General features: G+C 38.5%; 3 protein-coding genes and 2 long non-coding RNA genes across 8 annotated transcripts in view; 2 read left to right on the plus strand and 3 right to left on the minus strand.

The window, feature by feature from the left end:
- Positions 1 to 2: 2 nt before the first annotated feature.
- Positions 3 to 2,876, minus strand: LOC103367338 (uncharacterized). The gene is made up of 4 exons (XR_520721.1): positions 2,791 to 2,876; positions 1,204 to 1,232; positions 922 to 1,107; positions 3 to 135 (listed from the first exon to the last, which is right to left on the minus strand). It is a non-coding gene; the product is annotated as an uncharacterized LOC103367338 (long non-coding RNA).
- A 1,024-nt stretch (positions 2,877 to 3,900) lies between these two features.
- cd2bp2 (CD2 (cytoplasmic tail) binding protein 2) lies at positions 3,901 to 11,057 on the minus strand. Of its 3 annotated transcripts, none has more exons than XM_008295337.1 (7): positions 9,362 to 9,446; positions 8,948 to 9,049; positions 6,663 to 6,792; positions 6,267 to 6,424; positions 5,598 to 6,186; positions 5,430 to 5,515; positions 3,901 to 4,177 (listed from the first exon to the last, which is right to left on the minus strand). In XM_008295337.1, the coding sequence occupies exons 2-7, from the start codon at positions 9,020 to 9,022 to the stop codon at positions 4,067 to 4,069; spliced, it is 1,149 nt and encodes a 382-aa protein (XP_008293559.1). In that variant the 5' UTR covers positions 9,023 to 9,049; positions 9,362 to 9,446; the 3' UTR covers positions 3,901 to 4,066. The 3 variants fall into 3 exon arrangements, with proteins under 3 accessions (XP_008293559.1, XP_008293558.1, XP_008293560.1); XM_008295336.1 differs by lacking the exon at positions 9,362 to 9,446 and adding an exon at positions 9,253 to 9,355; XM_008295338.1 differs by lacking the exon at positions 9,362 to 9,446 and adding an exon at positions 10,970 to 11,057 and having other exon boundaries at positions 3,903 to 4,177.
- Positions 11,058 to 11,198: 141 nt separating this feature from the next.
- Positions 11,199 to 15,365, plus strand: pheta2 (PH domain containing endocytic trafficking adaptor 2). Of its 2 annotated transcripts, XM_008295341.1 has the most exons (4): positions 11,199 to 11,334; positions 12,645 to 12,754; positions 12,848 to 13,148; positions 13,742 to 15,365. In XM_008295341.1, the coding sequence occupies exons 2-4, from the start codon at positions 12,674 to 12,676 to the stop codon at positions 14,146 to 14,148; spliced, it is 789 nt and encodes a 262-aa protein (XP_008293563.1). In that variant the 5' UTR covers positions 11,199 to 11,334; positions 12,645 to 12,673; the 3' UTR covers positions 14,149 to 15,365. The 2 variants fall into 2 exon arrangements, with proteins under 2 accessions (XP_008293563.1, XP_008293562.1); XM_008295340.1 differs by lacking the exon at positions 11,199 to 11,334 and having other exon boundaries at positions 11,563 to 12,754.
- Positions 15,366 to 21,323: 5,958 nt separating this feature from the next.
- mylpfa (myosin light chain, phosphorylatable, fast skeletal muscle a) lies at positions 21,324 to 25,618 on the plus strand. Its single transcript, XM_008295342.1, has 7 exons — positions 21,324 to 21,429; positions 22,128 to 22,226; positions 23,477 to 23,552; positions 23,639 to 23,743; positions 24,109 to 24,187; positions 24,289 to 24,337; positions 24,783 to 25,618. Exons 1-7 carry the CDS (start codon positions 21,427 to 21,429, stop codon positions 24,882 to 24,884), a joined length of 513 nt encoding a protein of 170 aa, XP_008293564.1. The 5' UTR covers positions 21,324 to 21,426; the 3' UTR covers positions 24,885 to 25,618.
- The window catches only part of LOC103367341 (uncharacterized), a 1,639-nt gene continuing 662 nt past the window's right edge, over positions 25,169 to 26,145 (minus strand). Inside the window, exon 2 of the long non-coding RNA XR_520722.1 lies at positions 25,169 to 26,026. This is a non-coding gene — a long non-coding RNA (uncharacterized LOC103367341). The remainder of the gene's footprint in view (positions 26,027 to 26,145) is intronic.

Raw genomic sequence — 26,145 nt, forward strand, 5'->3', positions numbered from 1 at the left:
GAGGGGGACGGATTCTGTCTGGATGGTTTCTGAGCCGCTCGGCTGTCTGTGTTACTCTGCTTTTTAGGAGTCTGAGCTCTGACCGCCTGGATGCGACCACTTCGTCTGTGTCCAGATGTTCCATCACCGGCACAACTGTGAATGGTTCACAGAAATCCTTAAATTGAGCTTACATGCAGCATTTTTTGTTTCAAACTCAAAAAACCCCAAACGTACAGCCAGCCGTAGGGAAGAAAAAGGCAGACGAACCAGTATCAAAATAAAGAAAAAGATAGAAAACCAACAAATCAGCTCAATATTTTGATGCAATATAACAAGAATAAACATGATTATCAATCTGATCATCCAATCTTTCTAAACCATGAGCTAGCTCTAACTGAATTACAATTCAGCTGCATTTCTTACAAAAGCTATAAGCCAATCCAAGGGAATACATTCATTTGAGTGTTCAGAAAAACTTGTCTTCAGTTCAGGTGGGATTTCCAGTAAGTACCAGCAATCGTACAAAAACCTTTCTGTTATTTGGCCAAGCTATTCAACACTAAACGCTGGAGGCACTCTATATTTCAGGTGAGGAAAATTGTACTATGACTGAACTGGTGATATTCGGACAAGATGCAATCTTCAAAAAAAAAAAAAAAAAACATATGGGCAGGTGCCGAGACATCCCAATCTGCATCATGCACTCACATTGCATTGGACGAAAATAGAAACATGAAGTCACTGGAATTAAATACATTTGTCCAACGCATTTTGCCGTTAATGACTACAATAGCTATGGAGATGAGAAGTAAGTAGATATTGGCCACAATTCAATATTGTGTATTCCTAAACCGATCGGTCCATAAAGAAAACAAGTGCCATAAAGCAAGAAGGGGAAAATACACCAAAGAAACCAAAAAGGTGACAGGAAAACTATACCTGGGAGTGATGGAGGAAAGGGGGAGGAGAGGTGGTGGAGGTTCACTGTGGGGAGGTGCACTACAGAAAGGGTTTGGGGGAATAGCATCTTCATCCATTGGACAAACTATCTTAGGGAGCGAGTCAGAGGGATAAGTCAACATCCCCTTGCTCTCTCTCGCTCTCTTTCTCCTTGTCTGGCCTTCTCTGTAATAACAACAACGGAAAAACAACACACATGCGGGGTATCATATCAGTACGAAAGCACTTCAGAAGAGGTCTTAAAAAAGAAGCCTCACTTACTTTGCTAAACTCTGGGATGGAAGTGTATTCTGCAGTGAAGAACAGTAACACAAATGATTAGTTTGTATAGGCAAAATGTCAGAAATATGAGACATGTGTATCACAAAGGAAATCCAGAGAGTCCTTGGACTTGTTGGGTTTAACTAATCAGGTTAAAATATTTAACTTAGATAGGTTAATCACCACAATAAATAACACTATAATATTACAACAGTATTTTTAATATAGTCAGCTAATTATAATTGTATTTTTAAACCATTTTTGCAGGGTTTTAATTCCCAATAGTCCAATTAATCGGTTAATTTTACAGCATAAATAACACTGTTGGATCTTAACCCTAGTATTTAAACTTGTTCGATTAAATTCTAACTCCAGTCTTTTTTCATTACTGGGAAGCCCTTTGACTCAACAGCTGTTGCTTTGAATGAGTTTTATAAATAACAGTGACTTGGCTTGATAAAGTTCTCATGTCCAATCCACAACCCAAAACCCACAGATATGATGTTTACTATCACATAAAAGCGAGAAAAGCAGCAAATATTCACAGCTGAGCAACAGAAATTTTGACACATTCGCTTGTAAAACAACAACAAACAATTAACTGATTGAAAAGACGAGCAGACAAAGAGGTACAGAGTAACGCAAAGTCTGAAAGACGACACCACTACCTTAAGATTTAAATAAGCATAGGTAGCAATATCAACAATGCAACAATAGACAGGTGGGGCCATTCACGGAGATTTTGACTTGTGCTCATTGAAATGTAGGCACAGTCAAGCTTGGTGAGTGATACGTCTCCAATAGAGTCAATAAAAAAGGTTTCGCACTCTTATAAACGGGTTTACTTTTGCTTTCCAACCGCTATGCAATTTTACGTAGTGCCACGAAAGGGAATTAATTATGTTTCAGTGGGATATAAGAAACGTGTAAATAACAGTCCTTTCTTTTGAAACTGCATTATAAATCCAACTTCATAGTCGATAGCATAAGAAAATTTCAGATTAGAGGCAAAACCGACTTTCAACCTTTGAATGTGAGCTCCTAGTGTTTGCCAGTCATTGTGGTTGGCACGCAGTATTCGTTCACTTGCGCGAAAAGTTGTCTTGCGCATATCTAATAACTACGCCAAGCTAATAGAGGTAGCAGCACGATGAAACGGAAATGTACCAGGTTTTGTAGCTAATAAAGTATAAAAAATATTTCAGGTGTTGTTTATAATCAAACAGAAGCGGCGGTTCGATCAAAAATGAGCGTCGTCTACTTGCTGGAACTTTTATTTATGCGCTAGCGTTTCATTAGTCAAGCCAAGGTTTATATCTTCTAAAAGACGGTTATCCAGACAGTGAAGCGCATTTAACATTTTAGGTGCGTCGCAGCAGAGATTTGTTGTAACTCCGTCAAACCTGCATGGTTTGGCTAACACTGATATTCCTATAGTGTATAGCATCCAGTTACCGCACCAGGGAATAGACGTAGCCGTGAACTGTCATATCTTCCACCATATATTATGGGGCGGCTGGACGTATCCTTGGGTCGCAGTTTAGTTGCACACGGTGACTGAAGCTAAATAACATTAAAGAAACTCACCTGAAACGGTTAGCGGGACCGCAGGTTGGGATTCCGACCTCGCCGTAAACAAGACATGCCGGACGGCGCCCTACAGCGACTCGCAGATGGATCCGTTTTTACAAATCCAACAGCCAGACAGACGGATCAGCCAATCACAGCGAGACTTGTTTTTCCGCCCGGAAAGCCCTGTTGAAATCTGACCAATTAGGAGACGATTTGAAGGGTAGCTGGTCCAGGGCAGCCAATAGGTGGGCGAGGAAAAATAGCTAAAAAGCTCGTAAATTTGAGCCTTTTTTTGATGTCCTCGGGTGACCCAGTATCTTTGAAGACCCACATCACAGTCAGATCTACAAAATTGTTGTAATATCTCATCACAACAGTTTGCAGGCACGATTAACATTTTTAAAAGTCAAAATATAACTACTAATCACCTTGTAATGTCTTGTCTACCCATAAATTTAACACAAACTCCTACTTTTAAGCAAACTACACTAGGAATGCTACAACTTGTTTCTTTTTTTGGATTAATCTGACATTTACTTTCTCCAGCTTTACATCTTCAAACTATCCTGGAGAACTCAGTGATGCCACTAAATGTGAGAAATCATCCCAAGTATTTATTAGAATGTAAAAAAAAATCAACAAAATCATGTTGCTTTTTGTGACAAATAATTTAAATATAAAAACATTTGTTTTTCTTCCTCTACACTAATCACTGTTGCAGCCTTTAAAACAGCCAAATTAGCTTCTACAGTGATCTTGGGCTACTGTGACTTCAAATATAAAAGTCTACACAACTTGAATTGCTTCTGAGATGACACTGATGAAGAGCAGCGATGTTACGCGAAGCAGTTATCCCTACTACAAGCACTATCCCACTATGAGTACTTGAAGCTGTGCCATTAAGCACGATTCTAAACATCTTCATATTTGACTCTAGAGAAAACAAATCTTTCACAGCAAAAGTACCATTTAGCATTGAGAATTGAGGAAATTGGACTGAACTGACGTACTCTTTCAGAACTATGTTATTCTGAATATGAATGAATGTCTAGATCAATGACCCTTACAATGAGCCATCAGTGTGATTTGGATCTCAGCAAGCCACAAAAAAAAGGCTGTTAACAAAACCACATACATGAATTATTTATTTAAAAACAATGTACATAAAACAAAGCCAGTGTTATACTGACAGATTTGACAACAAACCCCTGGATGAGACAAGTGAAGAATGATTGCAAATGAATCATGAATGCTCACAGCAGTTGCAATGGTTTTTAATTAGATACATAAATCATGTATAGAGCTCAAAGTCCAGTCTCTTGGAGTTGTAGAACTGAGATCCCTCCTGGTCCACCCTTCTGCAGTAAACACCACTGCTGAAATAGCCTTCATCCACCCAGTCCTGTGAAAAAAACAATAAGAAGATTAAAACCCACCTGGACGGAAGGAGGTTAAAGGTAAGACCGCCCTGCAACCCAATAATCTAATAAACATAATGGGATTTATAAGTAACTTTGTAGGTGTTTATAGAAAAACAAAATAATCTTGTAGTCGTGCACCTGTACGAAAAAAGCATATCCATGACTAGAAGTAAAGGGAACTCAAAATATATTATGTGCAGTATGACAGTTATGTCATAAATCATTAAAAAAGAGAAAATGAAAATTGAATTTATTTAATCATTTATTTAATTAAAAATAACTGAATTTATTTTACAAAAATTTTAAAAACTTGGAATGAACATGTACAATTTTTTTCAATAAAGGGAAAAAAATGTTTACTCTACATACCTGGATATTATGCTACTTGCTTTTTTAATTAGTTACCATACATGTCTCCTAACTGCGGTGTGTAAACACTGCCTGCAGTTCAGCTGAACAGTCCCTGAATGTTTGTCATGTAACTGTTGGTCACATGGCTTCTCAGTTGCACAGAGAGGTGCAGGATTTCTTTGGTTTTCTATAGAACGTGAGTGCTGTAAATGGCTTAGTTTTGGCACACTTTGAAATGAGACATGTATAATAAAGTGACTTTAATAAAATATCACAATTTTAAGCTTTGATTTTTCCAGATCAAACTGTAAGTCACAAATGATTCACTCAAGGACAATCAGAAAGTCAGAAATCCAATGACTCTTCCTCTTTTATGGTGTGTGGCTCTGATAAATGGTGTCCTTTTTTTTTTTTCTTTTAAAAGAAAACATACCTTTCTTAACCTCCAACCAATTTGGGGGCTCAGAGGTTTAAACAGTCACTTACACAATCAGACAATCAAAAGAAACACAATAACAAAGACTTAGAGTTAACTCATATATCAGGGTTTTTTGACAACCCACAAGACATTTTTGGGGTCCACAAATAAGGTTTCTAACCAGCGGCAGAATATAGAATTAAACTTGATTTATTTTTTTGTTCATTAGAGTTTCTCTTATTTGTGCAAATTATAGATTTTTGGTTATTGAGTAGTCAGGAACGACAAAGAAAAAAGCATTGATTTGTCCTTGACGTAACAGATCCATTTCCTTTAATCTTCGTGGCCTGATTGTGCGTAACTATGATCCAGAGTCAAACCCCGAAGGCTCATTCTGGGCCAAGATAAATCCTGCCCACAAGTATCTACATGCACAACATCAAGAAACTGTTGCAAGAGAATACCTGCATCTGTTGGCTGGTGAAGGGGCCGTAGATGTCTGAATTATCCTCGTTCTCCCATTTGTACTCCCACATCACTTCATCACTCACTGAGAGAAACACAAAGCTGGATTAAACAAGACAGATATTTTGTAATATTAAAGACAAAGTATACAAGTAAGACTAAGTAACCTCTTTTGTCGTCTTCCTCTGCGTTGTTCTCTGATTTGCCACTGTGCTTCTCATCAAATTCATCAGCAAACATGTCAAGTTCCTCCTCTTCTTCGCCATCACCATCACCTCTGTTGTTCTTCCCCACCGCCGGTCGCTTGCTCTTCATGTTCTTCATCAAATAGACCAGTTTTTCATATGTTTGCTGATAGATTTCAAACATCCCAGATCCAACCAGTCTGTCAGCTAGTGCTGTGAGCCTATCAAGCTTTTCTGTATCCCTTTTGGCCTCCTCTGTGGATTTACTCTCTTCTCTCAGCTTTCCCTTCTTTCTCCCTCCAAGGCCTCCTAACCGACGGAGCGCTGCGGCAACTGTTTCACCAGGTTGCAGCAGTTCGACTACAGCTTCGGTGAGCTGGTGCTGTGTGTAGGATGCCAGGGGATCTTCAGCAGGCTCTGGTTCCTCCTCCTCCTCTTCTTCTTCTTGGTCTGCTTGTTTTTCCTCTCTCTGTTTTTCTTCTTCAGCTTCGTCCTCATCACCTGCTCTGCGCGTCCGTTTGGCTCCGAGACCTTTCTTCTTTTGTTTGAAAGGCTGCTCTTTTATTCTTACCTGCAAAAGGAAACTTAGAATATTTTAAATTGCTTAAAACGTTTTAAAAAATGAAGCAAATGTCTTTAAAACTCATTTACCCAGTCGATGTTGTCAAGCCAGTTGTCTCTAATCTGTTGTTCCTTTTTGATGAAGTAGTTTCCCTCGGAGTCAAAGTGACCTTCCTGCATCTCCTCATCCAAGTTGAACGGGGTAATAGAAACTCCCTCATCGTAGTTGATTGTTGCGTCCTCTTGCCCTGGATGGCATAGTCCGAAATGAAATCAGACTTATAGACTGTACAAAGCAGGCATGGGCCTAAAGCCACTCTCTTGTTACTGACATACCTCCAAATTTAATTTAAGGGGGGAAAACTTTAGGTTTAAACTTGACAAGAACACTTCAATATGTTCTCAAATTCTTTTCTGCAAAAATGTTGCGCAACACCAGTTATCAGCCGTTTAAAATCTCATATTTACAGTTCAATTATTCAGTACCTTCCACATCATCACTGGCTAAAATATCATATTTGCTGCTGTTTGTGTCCTCCCCTTCGTCCTCTTCATCACTGTCAAGGGAATGTTTACCCTTGAACCTGGAGCCTGGTCCACTGACAGCCTCGCAGCTCTATTTCACCAGAGAAAGAAAGCCAAAAAGAAAACATTACTTAACAGTAAAGTCAATACAGACATCCCTTGGGCTCGCAAATTCAGTGACTACTTTCCTTGTGAAAAAATGATTAAGCCCTATAGCAGTCCACCTGTCTATATATCAGTTTAAAAAACACAGTCCGACGGTCAGCGGAATTCAGCATTTTCCAGTGAAAGTCTTGTGTTATAGATATATCAAAAAAGTCACAATAAAAGACGAAATAATGAAAGGGTCTTGCACCGGCTTCTCACATAGTTACTTTCACCAACACTGTAAGAGAGCTGTGCATCATAAGTGTAGTGTTTCGTACATTAAGTATAGTCTTTACTGGACCAAAGGCAATCCTGTCTGAACACAAGTTGTTATTCTCTTCTTCTATGTGTTTGTGTTTATGGAACAACATTACAGGGGTGCATCACATTGTTTGTGTGGAATCAACTGCGACATTATATGTCTATAACTTATATTTTTGAAGACCTAACTGACAAATCAGATACTGGGTTTATTGGTCAAGTGATTCATCAAGGAGATGCTATTGGTTTGTATGTGTAAAGAAGAAACTTATTTACCAAAATATTATCCATCTGTAGGTGTCATGTTCTAATTGCAAGCCTTACACACTGAGCATGAATGTTTAATAATCATTATTATGAGCACAGTCATAATAAAAATACTTTAAATCTAACAACAGATAGTAAACCAACAAAAGAAGCAGCCAAACCAGTGCTACACACATTTCTGTGACATGATCAGGAAATTCTGATATACTGAAATTGCAAAAGTTCTGTTATAGTTTAGTTCTTTTAAGTGCAGTGCTTCCACAGTATTTTGATGTGGCTGCAGATTTTAATAAATGTGTGCGCTGAAATCTGTGACCTGTCAGACATGCGAAGTAAGCAAGAATCAACAGACATAAAATGAGAGGGGTAATGACCAGTAAGACAAACCATGGACAGTGCACAACACACAACTAGGGCTGCAATTAATGATTTTCTTTGTCGACTGATCCGTCAGTTTTTTCATTGATGAATAAATAAGTTGTGTGATTTATAAAAAGTCAGAAAATACAGAAAAATGTCTGTTAGAGTTTCATAAAACCCAAGATTTCTTCTTCCAGTGTGTTGTTTTGTCCACAATGCAAAGATATTCCATTTACGGTCACAAAAATGATAAGGGACTTATTTAAGAAACTCTATGTTTTTTGTTTAAAAAGTTAGTCTGTCTGATTAATATGAAATTGTTCAATTCAAAACTTGACAAGTAATCAATTAATCATTGCAGTGCTACACATGATCATATATGAGTACATACTAGGGCTAAACAAAACATTTATTCGTGATTTTTAATATAATCTTTCGAAGGTTCGGTTCAGTATCTATTGTGTAACAGATTTACAACGTGATGGACCACGACAACACGAAACCCCATTCAAATAATAACTGTGCTATACTCTAATGCAAAGATGAGAATGTAAAGATATAAACTGCTTCACAACTGTATTAATTACATTCTGGAAATGGCATAGGATATAGGTGAACTATCAAAAAAAAAAAAACAGTCTTAAGTTGAATAAATAGTCATAATAGCAACAAATAAAGTCATGTAAAAAGAAAGCAATACACACTTTCTGTGAAGAATCTCAGGTAGGTCATTACTGGCTCAGGACCAGCATTTAGGTGCTGCCCAATTTGCAAGAAAGTTCAATCAATTAATTAAAAAAGAAAAAAAAACGGAATCAAACTCTTTTTTTCTGATTTACTAATTACATTGCTTCAAACTGCGATTTTGATATGAAGCAAATAAACTGTTCAGAATTATTCCATACACAAGAATTATAAATACTATGAGCATAATCTTGGGAACTGCTTTATGATAAAGCACTGATATGAATAATGTGCCAGCTAAAATGTCTAAGTGGGTTTACAGGATTTGCTGTTTTCTGTGTATTAGGAATAAATGTATGCTGTTTTATTTAAAGTCAAATAACAAAATTCCGTTTGGCAAAAACAACTAAATACACTTACGCTCCTGAGCCTTTCATGATACAACACTTTAACAACACAAACTTTTGCCCTCTGACAGTGCAACTCTTGAAACGTGATAAATAACTGTGGAGACGGGACAGCATTACCTTTTTATTTGGTACGTCGTCTTCCAGGTCAAACTCTCCGTTACCGTCCTCAAATGTCACTTTTCTTTTCGGCATGGTGCTGCAGAAGGCAATGCAGTGACTCTGCAAATCCAGTAACGCAACTGAAGGTGAGCTATAACATTAGTGAGTAGTTTTACAAGACTTTTTTTAAACAGTAAATGCTTGTGAGGCTGGAAACATGAACCGTTCATACAGAACTCATGTTAGCTTTGAAGCTAAACTGTTAGCCAACAACAACACAGCGCATGCAGAACAAATGAAGCGTTTATCACAGTTCAGAATACCTGCCTACAGGTGAGATGACATTTAGTTCAGTGTAACGTATACGCACTAAAAGTGAAATGTGCAAACAAGGCGGTTAAAGTAATATGAAGCTGCAAATGTGCCAAAAACCTGGAAATAATTCAAGCGACGTTCGTTTTCGTTTCTTCTTCGCTGGTTTTCTTCTTCGCCTTTTTAAAAAATGTTGTTTTCACATTGAAACGGTGCAATACCGCCACTGCCTGGGGAGGAGTTTTAGTGCACGCTTCAAATGTTCAAATTAACCTTTTCCTATAGGTATGGAGGTGAAAACATTTGACTGAACATTTATCAGCCATTTTATGTAAGCAAAAAGGTTTTGAGCAAAAATGCAAAAACTTAGGATAGTTTAGTAAAGAAGATTATTGTTAGTTAGCTTTGATTTTACAAAAATTTAAAAAATTTTCTATGTGATGGAACCTGCAGACGTGCTTTGCTTTTATTTCTTAGCTTTTCATTTTATGTCATCACCAAAGTTTTGATCATGACACAATTCAACAGTGGGTATTTGTGAATCAATCTAAATGTGTATACTGATCTTGAAGTTATAGGTTACGACAGTATATCTTGGGACAAAAATCTGAATTTGTACATAGCTGTATCCAACTGTATAGCTGTCTTCAACAGGGAGGGACATCTACTCCTGATCCATGTGGGATATTTATTTTTTTATTATTATTTTTTACAGAGAGTACTTAAGGATTAAAATAATTAGAGATAAAAAAAAATATATATATTCTAACATGTTTTTGCACTAAGAATTCTGAAAAACCTTTAACCTCTTCAGACCCGAGCTCTTGTGATATGCATTTTTTTATTCCTCTTTGCTATTTGATCTGATCAAATAGCAAAGAGGAATAAAAATAAAAAAATAAAGAAAATAAAAATATATTAAAACATATTAAATACTAACATAAGCATAAATACAAACAATAAAAGAATAATAATAATAATAATAATAATAATAATAATAATGTGGTAATATAAAAAAAATTGTGATGTCCACGCATGTGGATGCCAAGTCTTAAGAGGTTAATTGTGACATACAAAAAGGCCTTTTTAATGATAAATCCCACAGTGTCTGAGTGAATGTTACACTTTACGTGCAGCAATGCTGATATTTTTCATTAATATGTACATTAAACTCTGTATTTTTCTCACACACACCCAGCTGACAGGTGCAGGAAAGATGATTCAAAAAAAGATAGTGTTAAAGTCTCAAATGTTTGGGATCCTTCAAGATAGTGTGCAGGAATTTAACACTTTTTTTGCACATGTATGTAATCTGAAACTCAGTGGTGCAGAAAGATGACTACAGTATTCAAGGTCCTAGAAGTCTTAACACTTCGGACCCTTTTAGCTGCAGAATTCCTTGAGGTCCATTAGGATAAAACAGATAAGTGGCTGTCAGAAATAGACACAACAAGCAAAGAAATGTTGAGAGACATTTTCCAAAAGGTCAGTGAATGTCTTTCACTTCCTTTCATTTACTTCAAATAAATATTTAATGTATCTGAATAAAGTTCTGTATGTCTCCCTGAAGAGTCAACCATCTACCTATAGGGACATCTGCACCACAAACAAACAGAGGTTAAAATAAAATTTGTGTGATCACAAGAAAAGTAACAGGAAATGCAGAAGTGAGAGAGCTGCAGCAGATGCATCAGACTTCGAACTTCACTTCAACTTTTAGCATCTTACTTCCAGGTTGCACTTCTGGTCAGTGAGTCTGGTTTGTGCGACCCGTCGGCTCGAGGCAGAGTGAAGCGTCGCAGAGAGAGAGGGAGAGAGAGAATATAATGTGTCAGGATTTTGTTACCAGGAAGTGGGTCGAGTTATTTATATTTCAACACTCGTCCTCTTGTACCCGAGGGACAACCAGTGGTAGTAACCTGAAACTATATATTCAAGCGTTGTCTGGTTCTGGACGATTCAAACTGATGGAGAACAATTGGCTTCACGTTTAGGAACGACAAGAATCCAAAGAAAATTTCTGTAACTGTAAATAATGTAAAGACTGTGTGGGAGGGTAAAGTGACCCTGTGAGGGACTCAACACTGGCAGAGGTAAGTCTGAGTCACAGTTTTTATTAAACTGAATCACTGTGCAAGAACTTCAGGGTTATGGCTAATAAAATTTCGCTTCTTGGCAATATTACTGTCATTGTCACTGTAACCTACTTATATATACAGTTTGCAATGTTTTATTTACTTAGATTAATTCAGTATACATTTAAAATTACAGTATGGTCTTGGATCTATCTATCTATCTATCTATCTATCTATCTATCTATCTATCTATCTATCTTATAGGGAATTTCATTGTTTTATAGTGTTTTATATCCTTCATTAAACAAAAACATTAATGAAAGCTTAGAAAATGTATCTAAATTATGGAACATTACTGTATTTTTTGGTGCCTCTGCTGTGAGAATACTACATTACACTTTATTTATATTATTTTTTTTTTACAGTGAATAAATCATCTCACATGTAGTTGGTTTACAGACCGTCCAGGATGACAGTTTCAGTGTGAACATATCCTAATTCTAACAAACATGGTCTCACTGTTTTCTTCTTGTCATCATGGTCATCTGTTTGATTTTGACACAAAAACAAGAAAATATAGCTGATCTCATATGAAATTAAAGCAAGAAAACGTATTTTAATGATAGAAAATCACTATTTTTATGATGGTTATTTTTTTGTAATTTTACAGTATTGTTTGGCATCCCAGCTGCATGAATACCACAGTGTTTTACAGTGTAAACTCTAATCCTCACAGTTTAAAATTAGTACATTTTAGCAGAGCTCTGTTGCACAATTTAAAACTAATGTCCATTTAGGAAATCCAAGTTTCTCGATGCAAACCAAAATTAAACAGGTTTAATCAAAATGCAGGCACATTTTTACTTCAAGTAAAATATCTGTCTATCTGTTACTGTAACTTCAGTTTAGTTCACTGGTTCCCAACTTTGGCATCAAGCCCAATCAAAGGGTCACAATGTAAACCTGAGGGGTCATGAAGTGATTAAATGTTTAGGAATAAAGAAAAAACAAAGTTCTTCTTGTGTCTTTTTAACTTTTTAGGCCTAGAACGCTTATTTCAAAGCGACAGTGTGTAAAGTCTGGAAAGGGAAATGAGAATTTATCAACAACTGAAACGCAACACGGGGCCTCAAACAGACAGTACAGCGCTTGAGTGATTTCCCTTAAATATATTATACTCTATACCTACACTGCTGATTTCAATCCTTTAGTGTGACGACGACTGGTTATACTATTTAGTTTCTAATTTCAGTCAATTTACCAGATGTTTTCAATTTTAACGTACACATCTGTGACATGTTTCATTCTACATGTCGTACATTTTCCAGTATAAATACCTTCCAAATGCTGTGGTGGGATGAAGCTCCATGAGAAGATTTTGACCCATTACCTATCATGCACCTCTCCGGTGGATAAAGAGGGATATCTCTACAAAAAGGTTTGAGAAAACATAAAACATGCAATATGAAATCACTTTTCATATGGTCACAACTGCAATAATCCTGCTTTACTTTGACATACTTCTTTCTAGAAAGAGCGAAATGCCACCTACCAGCGGCGGTGGTTCGTCCTGAAGGCCAACCTGCTTTTCTACCAGGAGCGTCCAGCTGACCGACACCTGCTGGGTGTCATCGTGCTGGAGGGGTGTGCCGTCCGCCGTGCAGAGGCTGATGCACAGTTTGCCTTTTCCCTGGTGTTCGGGCCTGGACTCAAAACCTACAGGTTTGCTGCAGGGGATCGACAGACGCAGGAGAGCTGGGTAAAGGCTTTGCTGTCGGCCAGCCACTGTTACCTCTCCCTGCTGGTCAGAGACCTGGGGAGGCAGTATGAAGGTGTGTAGGTCCTAAACTGTTGTTTCACACATACACAGAAAGTCTGTCTTTTTACCAATAGAAGTTTGTTCTTTTAAAACATTTGACTGTAATTTGATTGCTGATTCGAATCAACAATCAAATTATATTATTTTTCAGATAGCACTGCGTGAAATTACCATTGAAAAAAACATTAATTTACATGCTGCCAGCAAAACAACAACAACAAAAAACAGGCCAAAATGGTACATAATGCTCACATCAAAAATCGTTTTGTTCTAAATAGTAATTTTATTGTAATTTATGGTAATTTGTGTTTGTATAAATGAGGCAATTAAGGTATAACTTGTTAATCTGTGATTTTTAGATATTTTTAATTGATTTTATCACCTGATGACAGACAAGTTTGGTATTTCCCCTGATTACCAGTGTTTGTGCTAAGCTAAGCTAACTGGCTATCCAAACACAAGAGCAGGATTCTCATTGAAGTCAAGCACAAAATGTCACTAATCCTTTAAAAAAGCTGCTACATAGGAAATATTTGTTCTCACAGCTGTTGTTATTTTATTTTTATTTTTTTGCTTGTTTGTTTGTCTGTTTTTTTTTTTTTGCAGAAGCTAAACAGCAGCAAGGCTCCAGTGAATCCCGCTCCTCCAGTGCCCTAAAACCGTCCACGTACAGCTTCTTATTCACTGCACAGGGACTGACAACAACAGCGGTGGTCAGGGAGGGAAGGAGCTTCAGTGCCAGCACTGTTTTACAAGCACCTTCAATACCAACTAAAGTAGTAGCTAAGAAGTCCCCCAAACTGTGGCCCAGAAGAAATGCTTACGTCACACCCCTGAATGGACCGGCACCTTTGTACGGCGAGTGGCCTTTGGTGGGTTTTGACCCGCTTGAGGACTTCAGCAAACTTCATGATTATTACGGCCAGGAGGTGAAGAAAGCCAGAGAGGAGTGGCTGAGAAGTCGGCAAACAGAGGAAGAGCGCAGTGACGAAGATCTCATCGACCTGGGGTGAAAAAAAAACGAGTTTAGGGATTCGTTAAGAGGAACTGAGATGAAGCGATTCATGTGTGTGTGTCAAACAGGAACTGAACCTGAAGTGTTTTGAGTTATGCTGTATTTATAGAGTTTGAGGAGCAGACACCTGTTTATATGCTAAAAGTCAATCTGTTTCTCGTGACCAGCTTGGATCATTTCAGAATTATTTCAAAGAAAGCTGTGATTTAGCCATTTGCCAGAGCAGAGACAGCTCTACACTGTCACTTTCTGAACTTTAAACAGTTTGCAGATCGGCCTTTTCACTGCTTATTGGCTTGTTATAGTAAAAGCACAGGTTAATAACATTAGCATCTGTTCTATTTAAGTGTCCCAGGAAGCCGAGACAGTCAACATGCACAACACAGAGATGCTAAAAATGGAATTCAGTCATCATTAATTTCATAATTTCAAGGTGCAGTCCACGGCTCTAGAGAAGGATTGTTGATATTTAGCCAGTTAGTATATTTAGATAGTTAGCATGTGCCAGATTTACCGTCCCTCTCCCTTCCACGGCCACAACCACGATGAGATGTTCACTGAATCTGACAACAAGTATTAGAGAAAAAGTGAAAGAGAGAGAAAAAAATATCTGCTAACCGAGGAACATCAAAACATCTCTATTATATGGACACATCCAGGCTGGACTGTTTAAAAGATGCTGTGCTTCTGCCTGACGGATTAACTGAGCATGAACTTTATATATAGATGTACTTTCCTCAGCTCATGGGCACTCTGTCCTGAAGAGGACACAAGATGCTATGAGTGGGCATCTTTTTTCCAGTCCCCACTGCCACATCTCAAAATAATAAAGCCATTTAATTGTGAGGAGTACCTTGGTTTGCAGATATTTTTTCCTCCACTGATTTTTCCCTTGACACCAAAGAGCATCACGCAAAATAAAAATCAGAATTAAGACTTTCTATAGATAGAGCACACCTGCAATGGTCTATTGTATGAGTAGAATTGCAGACTCTAGCTTTAAAATCCCATTCCTTGTTTGTCTTTGTGTTCCTCCTGCTGCTTGGAACCTGCTCGTCTGCTGTTAATTGCATTTTCTGAGCAGTTTATCTTTCACAAGTGGTGCAGTTAACAGTTTCATCCACAGTATAAAAATGCCTTATGATGCAGTATTAAGTAAAGAGTATTGTATATTTTTCATTGCATGAAAAAAAATAAAATTGATGTCGATTTAAATGTCTCACAGTCAGTTAATTCTTGGACACATAACTGTAAGATGCTGCTGCTTAAAATGGAACTCCAAGGATCATTAAGATTTAAAATGTTGTAATAAGCATGAGCCACCTGAAATGTGTATGAAATTGGCATTTTGCACAGCTGATATTTGGATGTCAGTTTCAGTATTTCGTCAGGCACTTCCTCAGAGCTGAAATGTTGACTTGATTAATTAATTAGTTCATCAACAAAAAAAGAATTAGCAACAACACCAGCTCCTTTAATGTGAAGATGAGTTAGTTTCTTATTTTACAATGGCAGCAAATATCGTTTATTTGAGGAAATTTCAACAATTTTCAGACATTTTCTACTTTCTACTAAAAACTTCAACTAACAATAAAGTGTTCAGTGCAGAACACTAGAGGATGGAGGATCAGTAATAGATGGTAATCTAGTACAATGGTGCAAATGCCTGACAAATTTGAACTAAATCAAACTCCATAAATCCAAAAATTGTCGAGTAAACATGCTTTTTGGGGTCCATGGTGGCCTTGGTTTACACAGGTCCAGATCTGGGATAGACAGATCTATACACCGCTTAATCCTCACTAGGGTCGCGGGGGGGCTGGAGCCTATCCCAGCCGACTTAGGGCGAAGGCAGACACTATAGACAGACAACCAAGCACACTCCCATTCACACCTATGGACAATTTAGAATCACCAATGAACCTCAACATGTTTTTGGACCTTGTGGGAGGAAGCTGGAGAACCCGGAGAGAACCCACACTGCATGGGGAGAACATGCAAACTCCACGCAGAAAGATTCCAGTGCCCCCACCGGGACGCGAACCGGCAACCTTCTTGCTGCTTGCAACAGTGCGCCACCCTGCAGCCCACTTAAGATGATGAATTAGTTAATAAAGAGCACCAGTGACGAATACGACAGTCAGTGTGAGATGGTGAACAGCAGAGGGAGCTGCAGGCACAGCGTCATGAGCTCAGTCAGAAATAGTTCAGTGATTTATGGAAGTTTGTGATGGATGCAAAGAATTCCGCTGGTGTTAAAAGTGACAGGGTTAAATATTTAGGAAAATGAAGTGCCTTTAATTGAGTTATCCACTTCTTGACTTGCATCATTACAACATGTCTGATTCCTACTTAGCGTAGCTCTTTTTTTACACCCAAACTGTTCATTCAGCTGCCATGTTCCTCCCACCAGACTTAAGACAACAAAAGCAGACACCTGACCTGCCCTTAACCCTAAAATTTACTGTATGGCAATTGATGTAACCCAATCCTGGCTGGAATCAGATAACAAAACAAGGCAACCTGAGGCTGGCAGGTAATCAAACACAGCAGAGTGTAACATTACAAACTCTCCCACGTCGCTGGTTCCTTAAGCTCGTCTTCCATAGGTCAAGCGTGAAGCTTCTCCGCATTCCAGACCCTACAGACACACATACCAATCATCTAAAAAGTGATAGATGGCTTCAGAGGAGCGTGGAGAGACGTGTCACGTTACAGCAGTGACCCCTGCAATGTACACACATCTGTATGCAGACACTTCCTCACGATACCAGCGTGTAAACACATTGTGAAGCACGTGACGTCCGTAAACTGTAGCAGCTGAAACATCTGTGAAGAGTTTAAGATGTGACAGCTTATTCTCATATTTTCAGGAATGTCTTGTCACTCACAACTTGTAGACAGGCGATGATTCACGGCACTAAATATAAACAACTTTTCCTGATTTACGACTTTTTCAGGACAGATATTTAAACATCAAGAGCAAGAATTTGTCACTGAAAAATCTTCATCACCAAAATTCTTGTCATATAAAGAAGACAACACATTTAGTTTTTGCTATTATGTTGATTATTAATGTGAAAAAGCCAAATGTAAGGAATGCAAAATGGCTGCAAGGATTGTGACAAACCAGGCCAGCAGAATTTGTGGTAAATGAAAAACTTGCTGCATAAAGGCAGCCACAAAATGACATACATTATTATTAAACTCACAAAACTGCTGTAACGCTAATAGACAAACCCTTTGCTTTAAAATGGCACAATCACACCTCACTGTCCTAATCCTGTCTATCATTTGCAGGATTAAGGGACACTCTTTCAAAAAATCTTAAATTAAGACTTTAAATCACTGACTTTTAAATGTAAGGGCAAACTAAAGCTGGGTTGAACCAACAAGGATTATTTTTTAAACCTGATTAAATCATAGTTTCATTTAAATAATGGGCCAACTGCCAAACAGGACAGTGAAAGAAGTGCATCTTCACTACTAACGCTCCAGATCCTAGTGGCTCTCAGATGTAATGTCACTGAATGTTTCCAGAGGTTAGACGACGACATGTCTGGCCTCCACAGCTTCACTATCTGCTGAACTGTCAGAGCACAGTGTCCCAGTACATATAGTTCTCTCCAATGGGGGGCAGCTAACAGCCCCCCAGTTATAGCCACCCAAGTCCCACCAGGACACAAACCAGGTCTTGTTTATTTAGTTATTCATTTTGAATAGATACATTTTTATGCAGTGAAAAACTAAACGTCATGTTTAATTTCGGTTTCGATCAAAAATCTCGGAATTTTTGAACTGTGCAACAGAGTTTGGCTTAACTTTAAATCTCTATTTACCTACTTATTTTAAACCAGGTTTTGCTAAATTTGTTTCAAAAACACTACATATATAACACATATTTTACCGGTAATTTTGTAAAAACATTGTAAAATTTAAAAAGAACAGAAAATGGAAATCTTCCAATTATTTACAGTTACAGGTTTTCAATGTTATTTTACATGATACATTTAAATTTACAGCCTTTTAAGTTTTTTTATTGATATTTTCATTTATTTCAGAAATTTGGGAAACATATATATATATACTAAATTTAAAAATCCATAAAGTTTCAGATTCTTTTACAGTGTGGTCTGGAATCAAATGAATGTCTTCAGGTGCAACCCAACCACAGTAGCAGAAGCAACATCTATAGCATGAATATGGTGTGTTTAATGTCAGATTCAGTTTCATTTAGGAGCGTTTCAAAGCATAAAATGTCACATTCTGCTCATCACCTTCCTACACCTCCCTCCTCAAAGCAAAAATGCCAGAGCATGTGGTGTGATACATTTCGTTCTTGCAACAAGGTGGTGATAATCCAGTAAAGCAGAGGTCAGAGGTCAAACAGGAACACAAAGGGAGGACTGAGAGAAAGGCTCTGGATGTCCTGCACGCCTCACATAAACAAATGTCTGTCTAATCCAAATTACTGCAAGAGCGGAATCCAACAAAGAGCAGAGACGTGACTCATCACTGACCGTCAGACTGTCAGGGAGAGAAGATCAGTGGAAAGACAAACAGTCACATCCAGAGAACCAAAATACATCCATCCAATAGACCAGATTAACAAAGTTGCTAATGAAATGAAAACAGATTATCTCTGAGGTAAATCTGGATGTAAAACCTGAAAAAACAAATGAAGGAAAGCATTTTGCTCTCAGGGGCCGGCACGTTGGCAGACCGTCAAGTTTATTTAGCTATTTTGGTCGCCCTCAGCTGTCCCTTTTATGTTCTCCTGGGAATGTCTGCTGCCATCACCCTGCCAAGTAATCCCCTTATATTTAAGAGGGGGCATGAGGGGTAGACGGTGTGAGAGGGGGGCAAACAGGTGGGAAAGTGTTCATGGCTGAGACCAATCACCAAACACACACCTTGGTTGTGATGAGAAAGCAGGACCGCAGCCAAAGGTTAACGGCGCTTTCACTTGTCTGGCATGTTGTCGTTAATTTAAAGCTGACAGGAGGATCTCAGAGAAAACAAACAAAGAAAGAGAAGCGAGAACTGTACATCTACATCAAAGACGGCAACTGAGTTAGAAAAAAATGGCTTTAGTCTATGAAATAAGAGGCTCTAAGAGACATTTGAGCAACTTCTCCTGTTAATAAATATAACTGTGAAAAACAAGCTTGCAGTTTCATGATCACTACTACACAGTGGTGGAAAGTAACAGTAAAATCACTCAGGTGCTTTAATGACATTTTGCTCTTTTATTTCTTTTTTACATATAGAAGCAAAACATTGCAGTTTTTGCTACAATGCATATATTTAATGACAATTTGCTTTCTAATTAAGAATTTTATTTTACTAAGTAAATTAATAGACTACAATATGTTTGGCTTGTGACTTAACCTATGATTTGTTCTACTAAAGATATTACAACCTGATACAGTACTGTACGATACAATAAAATGGGACATTTGTCTAGTTTTGCACACATCTAGCTGCTTCTGTAGCAAATCACAACCCTAACTTATATATATATTGCACATATTATGCATATTTTATATATATATATACATAGGCACCCTACATTTTCATTTAAGAGGTAAAATTATCACTGCATCATTATTAATGATCTAATCAGGTTGTATGTTATGTAATATGTGAAGCAGAGGAAACTTATCTGCACAAATATATTCCTTTCAATGACGATGTACTTTTTGAAACTGTGCACATTACTTATTTTGAAGTATTTGCACGTTGTTATGCACTGTTCATTTCCTTCCCATCTCTGTATCCCATGACATGCAATGAATTGACATTCTATTTGGAGTGTATTCTAAATATATTTTTATGTTTTCAGTAATGTTGCATTTGCTGTGCAGTATGTTCTACACTGTACTTGTTTTATTGCCTTATATTTTTGTTGTGCTTCCCAATTTAACATAATGGTAATAATGACCAAAAAAAACCTTTCTAATGATGATTAATTGATGCTGAAGTTAATCTAAATTCATGAAAGTTATGTTTAAATTGTTACAGCTAATAAAGATGATATTATTGGACAACACATTTCAAAAAGTCACAAGTAAAATTGTAAATATTTAATTTGTTAATTTATTTTACACTTTAAATTCTTTATTTTCATTAATTAAAAAATCCTATGTTCAAATTCATCACAGTAGAGTAGAACTAAAGAGGCTAGAAGAAAAGAAAAAAGAAAAGCAGAAAATAGAAAAAAATAGAACAATAAATCCAGTAAGTATTTACACTAATGCATCATAGAAGACATATATATATATATATCCATCCATTATCTATACACCGCTTAATCCTCATTAGGGTCGCGGGGGTCTGGAGCCTATCCCAGCCGACTTAGGGCGAAGGCAGGGGACACCCTGGACAGGTCGCCAGTCTTATATATATATATATATATATATATACACACACACACACACACACACACACACACACATATATATATATGTATGTCAAGTCACTATTTTGTGTTTTCCACAGTTATTTTAAAGTAATGTATTACACAGACTCCCAAAAATGGCTCCATATTCTTTGTTGTGTAAAGAGATAGTTTAATTAAGTTGAGCAATGAGTCACACATGCTCATGCAGTCGCACATATCTGCTCCACCTAAGGAGCCCCTGTCATCATAACGTCTATGGGAAAATTCCAAATTTGATATTAGCATCATTACTTTGTCGCAACTTAAAAAAGGAAAGCAGAGCGCTGCACATACAGGGTAAAAGCTGCATCAGTTGCTGAGCGTATAGAATGCTTGTACCCCAATCTGCGATACCGTAATGGACATCACAAACCAAAAATAACGTCAGCAGTGGCCGCTGTGCCTCTCTGCAGGCAGATGGAGGTGGACAGGAGGGTGGAGAGACAGTGTCCAGCAGTCCAAAAAGCATCTATGTCCCGAATGTCCTTATTAGTCCAAGTGGGACTGCAAACTGGCTGCATGGTCCCTCAGCTATCAGGTTTACTTAATTCCAAGACTCCTAGGTCTATTTTTAATCTCCTGTAAGGTGATACACTGTTCCGCCACTCTGTCTCCTTTACTTTTGCCATCAGTTCATCCTTGACCATCCTCTCTCTCTCTCTGTCTCTCTCTCCCACCCTCTCTCTTTTTTATCCCCATCCAAACTTGAGGCTGTGGCTAAAGTTAGATTGGCCGGCGGAGGGGTATATAAGCCCCCGGGAATATACGTATAACGCGGCTTCACACGGTCTTCTCTTTCTTGATCATCCAAACCTCCACTCATACCGTCTCAAGATGGTGAGTACCACGGTTCCCCCATCTCCGCTCTGTGCTGGTGGAAATATCTACAGGGGAATCAAACCAACCTATTGGATTAACTCCACTTTTTGATGTATTTTTTTTGGTTTGCCTAAGCTTGAAATAGAATTTGCAGCAGATCAATTGACACTGGAAATTCTTGGTGGATACTTTCAGGATACCTGCAGTTCTGAGTGATGCAGATAAAAGGATGCTTGTCTGTTGTTACTGCTAAATTGTTATTATACATATATATATTGCATGCCAAAATCAAAGTTTTAAAGAGCTAAACGGAAGAAAATGTACTTAAGTTGTTGGATGCTGGAAGTTGGATCGTAATTTTTCAGAAATAATCAGAGTATTGCACTTGAATTTGTGAGATCTGTGATGGCAATTTTCCCAACCTGGGGGTGAAGACCTCACCAAGAAAGCATAAAACACATCAAAGGGGTTAAAACAAAATTATGATAAAAATTTGCTTGGTTGCTCAAAATTGTGTTTCATCAAAATTTGGCTTTTGATTAACGATTTACATTAAATAATAAAGACGAAAGACATTTTAGGGGAAAATTACTATTTTCTGGTGTATATATATGCAGGCACATGTTGCTTAATATAGTTAGAGATGCCCTGGCTGTGCAGCCCTCAGTAGCATCCCGGATTCATTTGGAGATGTCACACATGTGTTTGTCCTTCAGGCACCAAAGAAGGCCAAGAGGAGGCAGGCAGCAGGAGACAGCGGCTCCTCCAATGTGTTCTCCATGTTTGAGCAGAGCCAGATTCAGGAGTACAAAGAGGTGAGGTTGTCTGGTCACACACTGACACATCATCCCTACAGGCATCAGCTTTGTTGTAAACTCTATGAGCATCGTTCATCACTGAATGAGGGGAAGTCCCGGGAAGCACTGACGTCCGTGTTACCTCCAGTTAGTTGTCAGAGATATGTAGAGAGCCCCAGATTCGGAATCTGACCAAAATTAGAGTTTTGGTTTAGCGGCTCTCGGATCCATTTTCACAGCAGTTGTTATTTTGCATGCCTCCTCTTCTCCCCCTGACAATTTAATAAGAATGTCATTAGGAGGAGCTCTGAAATTTTGACACCATCTCAAGTGCTCCATATTTTGTTCACCCTTGACCTCCTGCTCAGCTGTCACTTAGACATCTCTTCAAGGCTCTGCCTGAAAGCTGCGAGGCCAAGCTGAACAACTGGACCACTGTATCATAATGTAGAAACAAAAGGGTTTTATTCCTTTTTGCACAGCTGATGTTTTTAAACCTCCATTTAAAATTACTGTTAAATGGGTTTGTAGAAGGAAACAGCAAAAAGCAAAAGGACTAGGTGTAAAAGACAGGGGCAAAAGCTGTGTGTTGGGGTTCAGTAAGGTCAGGGAGATGGGATTTTATAAGGGCATGCTGTCATGATACTGGATAATGATGGTGTCTGGGTTTTCATGGTGTTGTTAAGGGATATGTGCTGCGAATAGAGGAAACATTCCTGCCACGATAAATGATCAGGCTTCTTGAGTACCACTAAGGGAATGTACGACATGATGATTAGAGATGATCTTAGCACATTGCGCATATGGAAAGATAGCAGCCAGGGGGGATGTATTTGCGTCCAGCAGCGCAGGGAAGCTTATGAGTAGGTGGGCAATCAGAGAGGGTGACGAGAAAGGTCTGTGACGAAGTTCAAGTCCAAGTCCAAGAGGTTATCTTAAGTTTCATAGACATAGAGTAGATCAGACAGCTGCTCCCTAATGATACTTTCCTGAATTAACATGTAAGAAAAAACTTGGGGACACTTTAAGCACCCACCCACCAGCCCCGTCTCCCATCTTAACACCACTAGAGCCGGGTCTGACTTTCTGGGTGCAGCCTTTTTCCTGCACAATATCTTCTAACAATACTTGCCAGCTGCCACGTTAATGGACGAACTGTTGACAGAGGAGGCCGCGAAAGTGTGAAGGGGTCTCACCCCATATGTCCACACACACACTTCTGTCCCGAGTGCTTCCTTCCAGTAATATATCCTGACTCTGCTTTCCAGGCTTTCACAATCATTGACCAGAACAGAGATGGTATCATCAGCAAAGACGACCTTAGGGACGTGCTGGCCTCAATGGGTGAGTCCGGATGGAGCACATCTGCATTAGGAAAGCATGTGTGCATGTGTTTCACAGTGTCTGACAGAGTGTTTGTGCTGTTTTAGGCCAGCTGAACGTGAAGAATGAGGAGCTGGAGGCCATGATCAAGGAGGCCAGCGGCCCCATCAACTTCACCGTCTTCCTCACCATGTTCGGAGAGAAGCTGAAGGGTGGGCAGCACATTTTTCACTGAATAACTGTGATTTATACTATTTATATCAGCAGCACTTTATTGCAGCAATTCTAGGGTACTTCTACTTCAGTTAAATATTGCCATTGTACACTGCTTTATACTTCTACTCCACTGCAGTTCCTTTTTGCTCACGAGTTCATTGAACAGCTACTTTGTAGGTTGAGAGTCCCATACAAAATATATGAACAGCTTATAACATATGACGCATACTCAAACTATCCAATACCATGTGAGGAAAACACATTAGCTTCACCTCAACCAACCACAGCTTGCATCTTTTGATACCTTAAGTACATGTCATCGCTACTACAGTCTGTGTAACTCACCTCCTGTCCTCACCAGGTGCTGACCCCGAGGACGTTATTCTTAGCGCCTTCAAGGTCCTGGACCCCGAGGGTACTGGAAGCATCAAGAAGGAATTGTGAGGACTTTTAAAATGATTTCACCATCTCCCAATGCATGTCCAAAGCAGGATGGATGAACATTTTTAACTATCCAAATCTTTTGCTTTGTCTACTCCAGCCTTGAGGAGCTCCTGACCACTCAGTGCGACAGGTTCACCAAGGATGAGGTAAAGTTACGAACCAGTTTGAGGATTACTTCATGTTTTGGCAAACTGACCCACTAGTCTTGTTGTTGCATGCTAATATTTAACTCAGCTGTCTTTTTTTTTGTTTCCTTTCAGCTGAAATAAAACATATTTTACAAAAGAAAGTTAAAAAAAACAAAAAAAAAACAAGACGACACAATGCAATACAAGTGGGGGTCTTGACCTTTATGCCTAAATTATCCTCGGATTTATTCGGATCCAAAAATAATGGCGTCCTTATTGTTGACTGAAAACATGACATTTGTCCCAGTGTTTGGGGCAACTTTTTTTTTCAATGAGGGAATAATTTGACTAATGGATCAATATCTCAAAAACATGTTGTATTTCTTTTTGGAATTAATGATTATGCATAATTTACCCTTTAGACATGCATAGTTAATTTCCAATCCTGGTTTTCCCCCTTCAGATTAAGAACATGTGGGCCGCCTTCCCCCCAGATGTTGCTGGCAACGTAGACTACAAGAACATCTGCTACGTCATCACACACGGAGAGGAGAAGGAGGAGTAAAGAGAAAACTAGAAGACAAGAAAAGACAGCAATCCCTTTGCTATTCTGTCTTCCCCGTCTTTTTCGCTGCTCCTCTTCCTCCCCGCTCACCTTCTGTGTAAACCCATGTGCTCAGTCGCTCATGGTCAAACCAAAGACTTGTCACACTGACACATGAGATGGCTGCTGCCCATGGATGTCTATGTTTGCTTATGGGGAATAGGGATGATTTTCAATAAAATTATCCTGTAACATCATTTCCAACATTTCAAACATCCTCTTTTTCTTTGCAACTATTTTCTGTCTTCTCACCTCTCCATCTCTGTCAGCCCTGTCACTTCAGCCTCTGAAGTGTTCACATGAATGCAGCATGCCCTTCTTCACTTAGTATCTGAGAGAAAAGCAGGTTTACTCTTTGGAGAGGTGCACCAAACATGAGGACCTCATTCCAAATTTTGAAGATGTCCTCCTGGGTAGAAGAGGTGAGAGGAGGGAGAGCATTTGCAGGTTAGAGAGGAAAAAGTTGCTTCCTTAAAGTGATGACAACTTTCTTTTTCCTTGACAAGTGAAAACAAAAAGGGCTGAAGGAGAGGAGAGAAAGGGCCGAAAGAAAACATTCACATCTTCGATTACTTTCCCTCCACTCCTTCCTGCACCGAGTAAATCACCTTTTTTTCCATAAGCTGTCTTGAATCCAGTGACTGGACTTCTTGCTCACCTTTCCTCTGTAATGAATAAAAGGGACAAACTGTGAATAAAATCTCTTTCCTTTTGTACAATAGTGTGTCTGTTCAGTGGCTCTGTGGGGCAGGGTTTGAGGAAATGAACAGCATCTCTATACACATTTAGTGACATCTAGTGGAGCTTCTTTAAATCTCCATGTACAAACAGGAAAGCCCATACAGATCACAACCTACTGTATATTGCTGCAAAATTTTAGATAAAAGATCAAATAAAAGATCAAATCACTTCTCAGTGACAGCTGACTTTTTCTGATAAAAAATAAATGTTGGTTATTCAACATACAGAATGCGATTTCTGCCTTGCAGGCTCACCTCATTTCTCTATTTTGAGCTTCTTCGTCACCTTTGTCCTCTTGCCAGTACCCTGAAATCAATCTTAGAGAGTCATCTTTATGGACTTCTTCATTTCTAAAATAAATCCTGAGGAAAGTGGATGTTGGAGGGGGAGCTATGAGCGAGGATGCACAGATATGTCCTCAATGCATCCTTTACAAAAGTCTTTTCTGTACCAATGTTGAACAAAACAGGTGTCCTAGTAA

Source organism: Stegastes partitus, unplaced genomic scaffold (genome assembly GCF_000690725.1).
Source record: "Stegastes partitus isolate 25-593 unplaced genomic scaffold, Stegastes_partitus-1.0.2 Scaffold1038, whole genome shotgun sequence".
Lineage (NCBI taxonomy): Eukaryota > Metazoa > Chordata > Actinopteri > Pomacentridae > Stegastes > Stegastes partitus.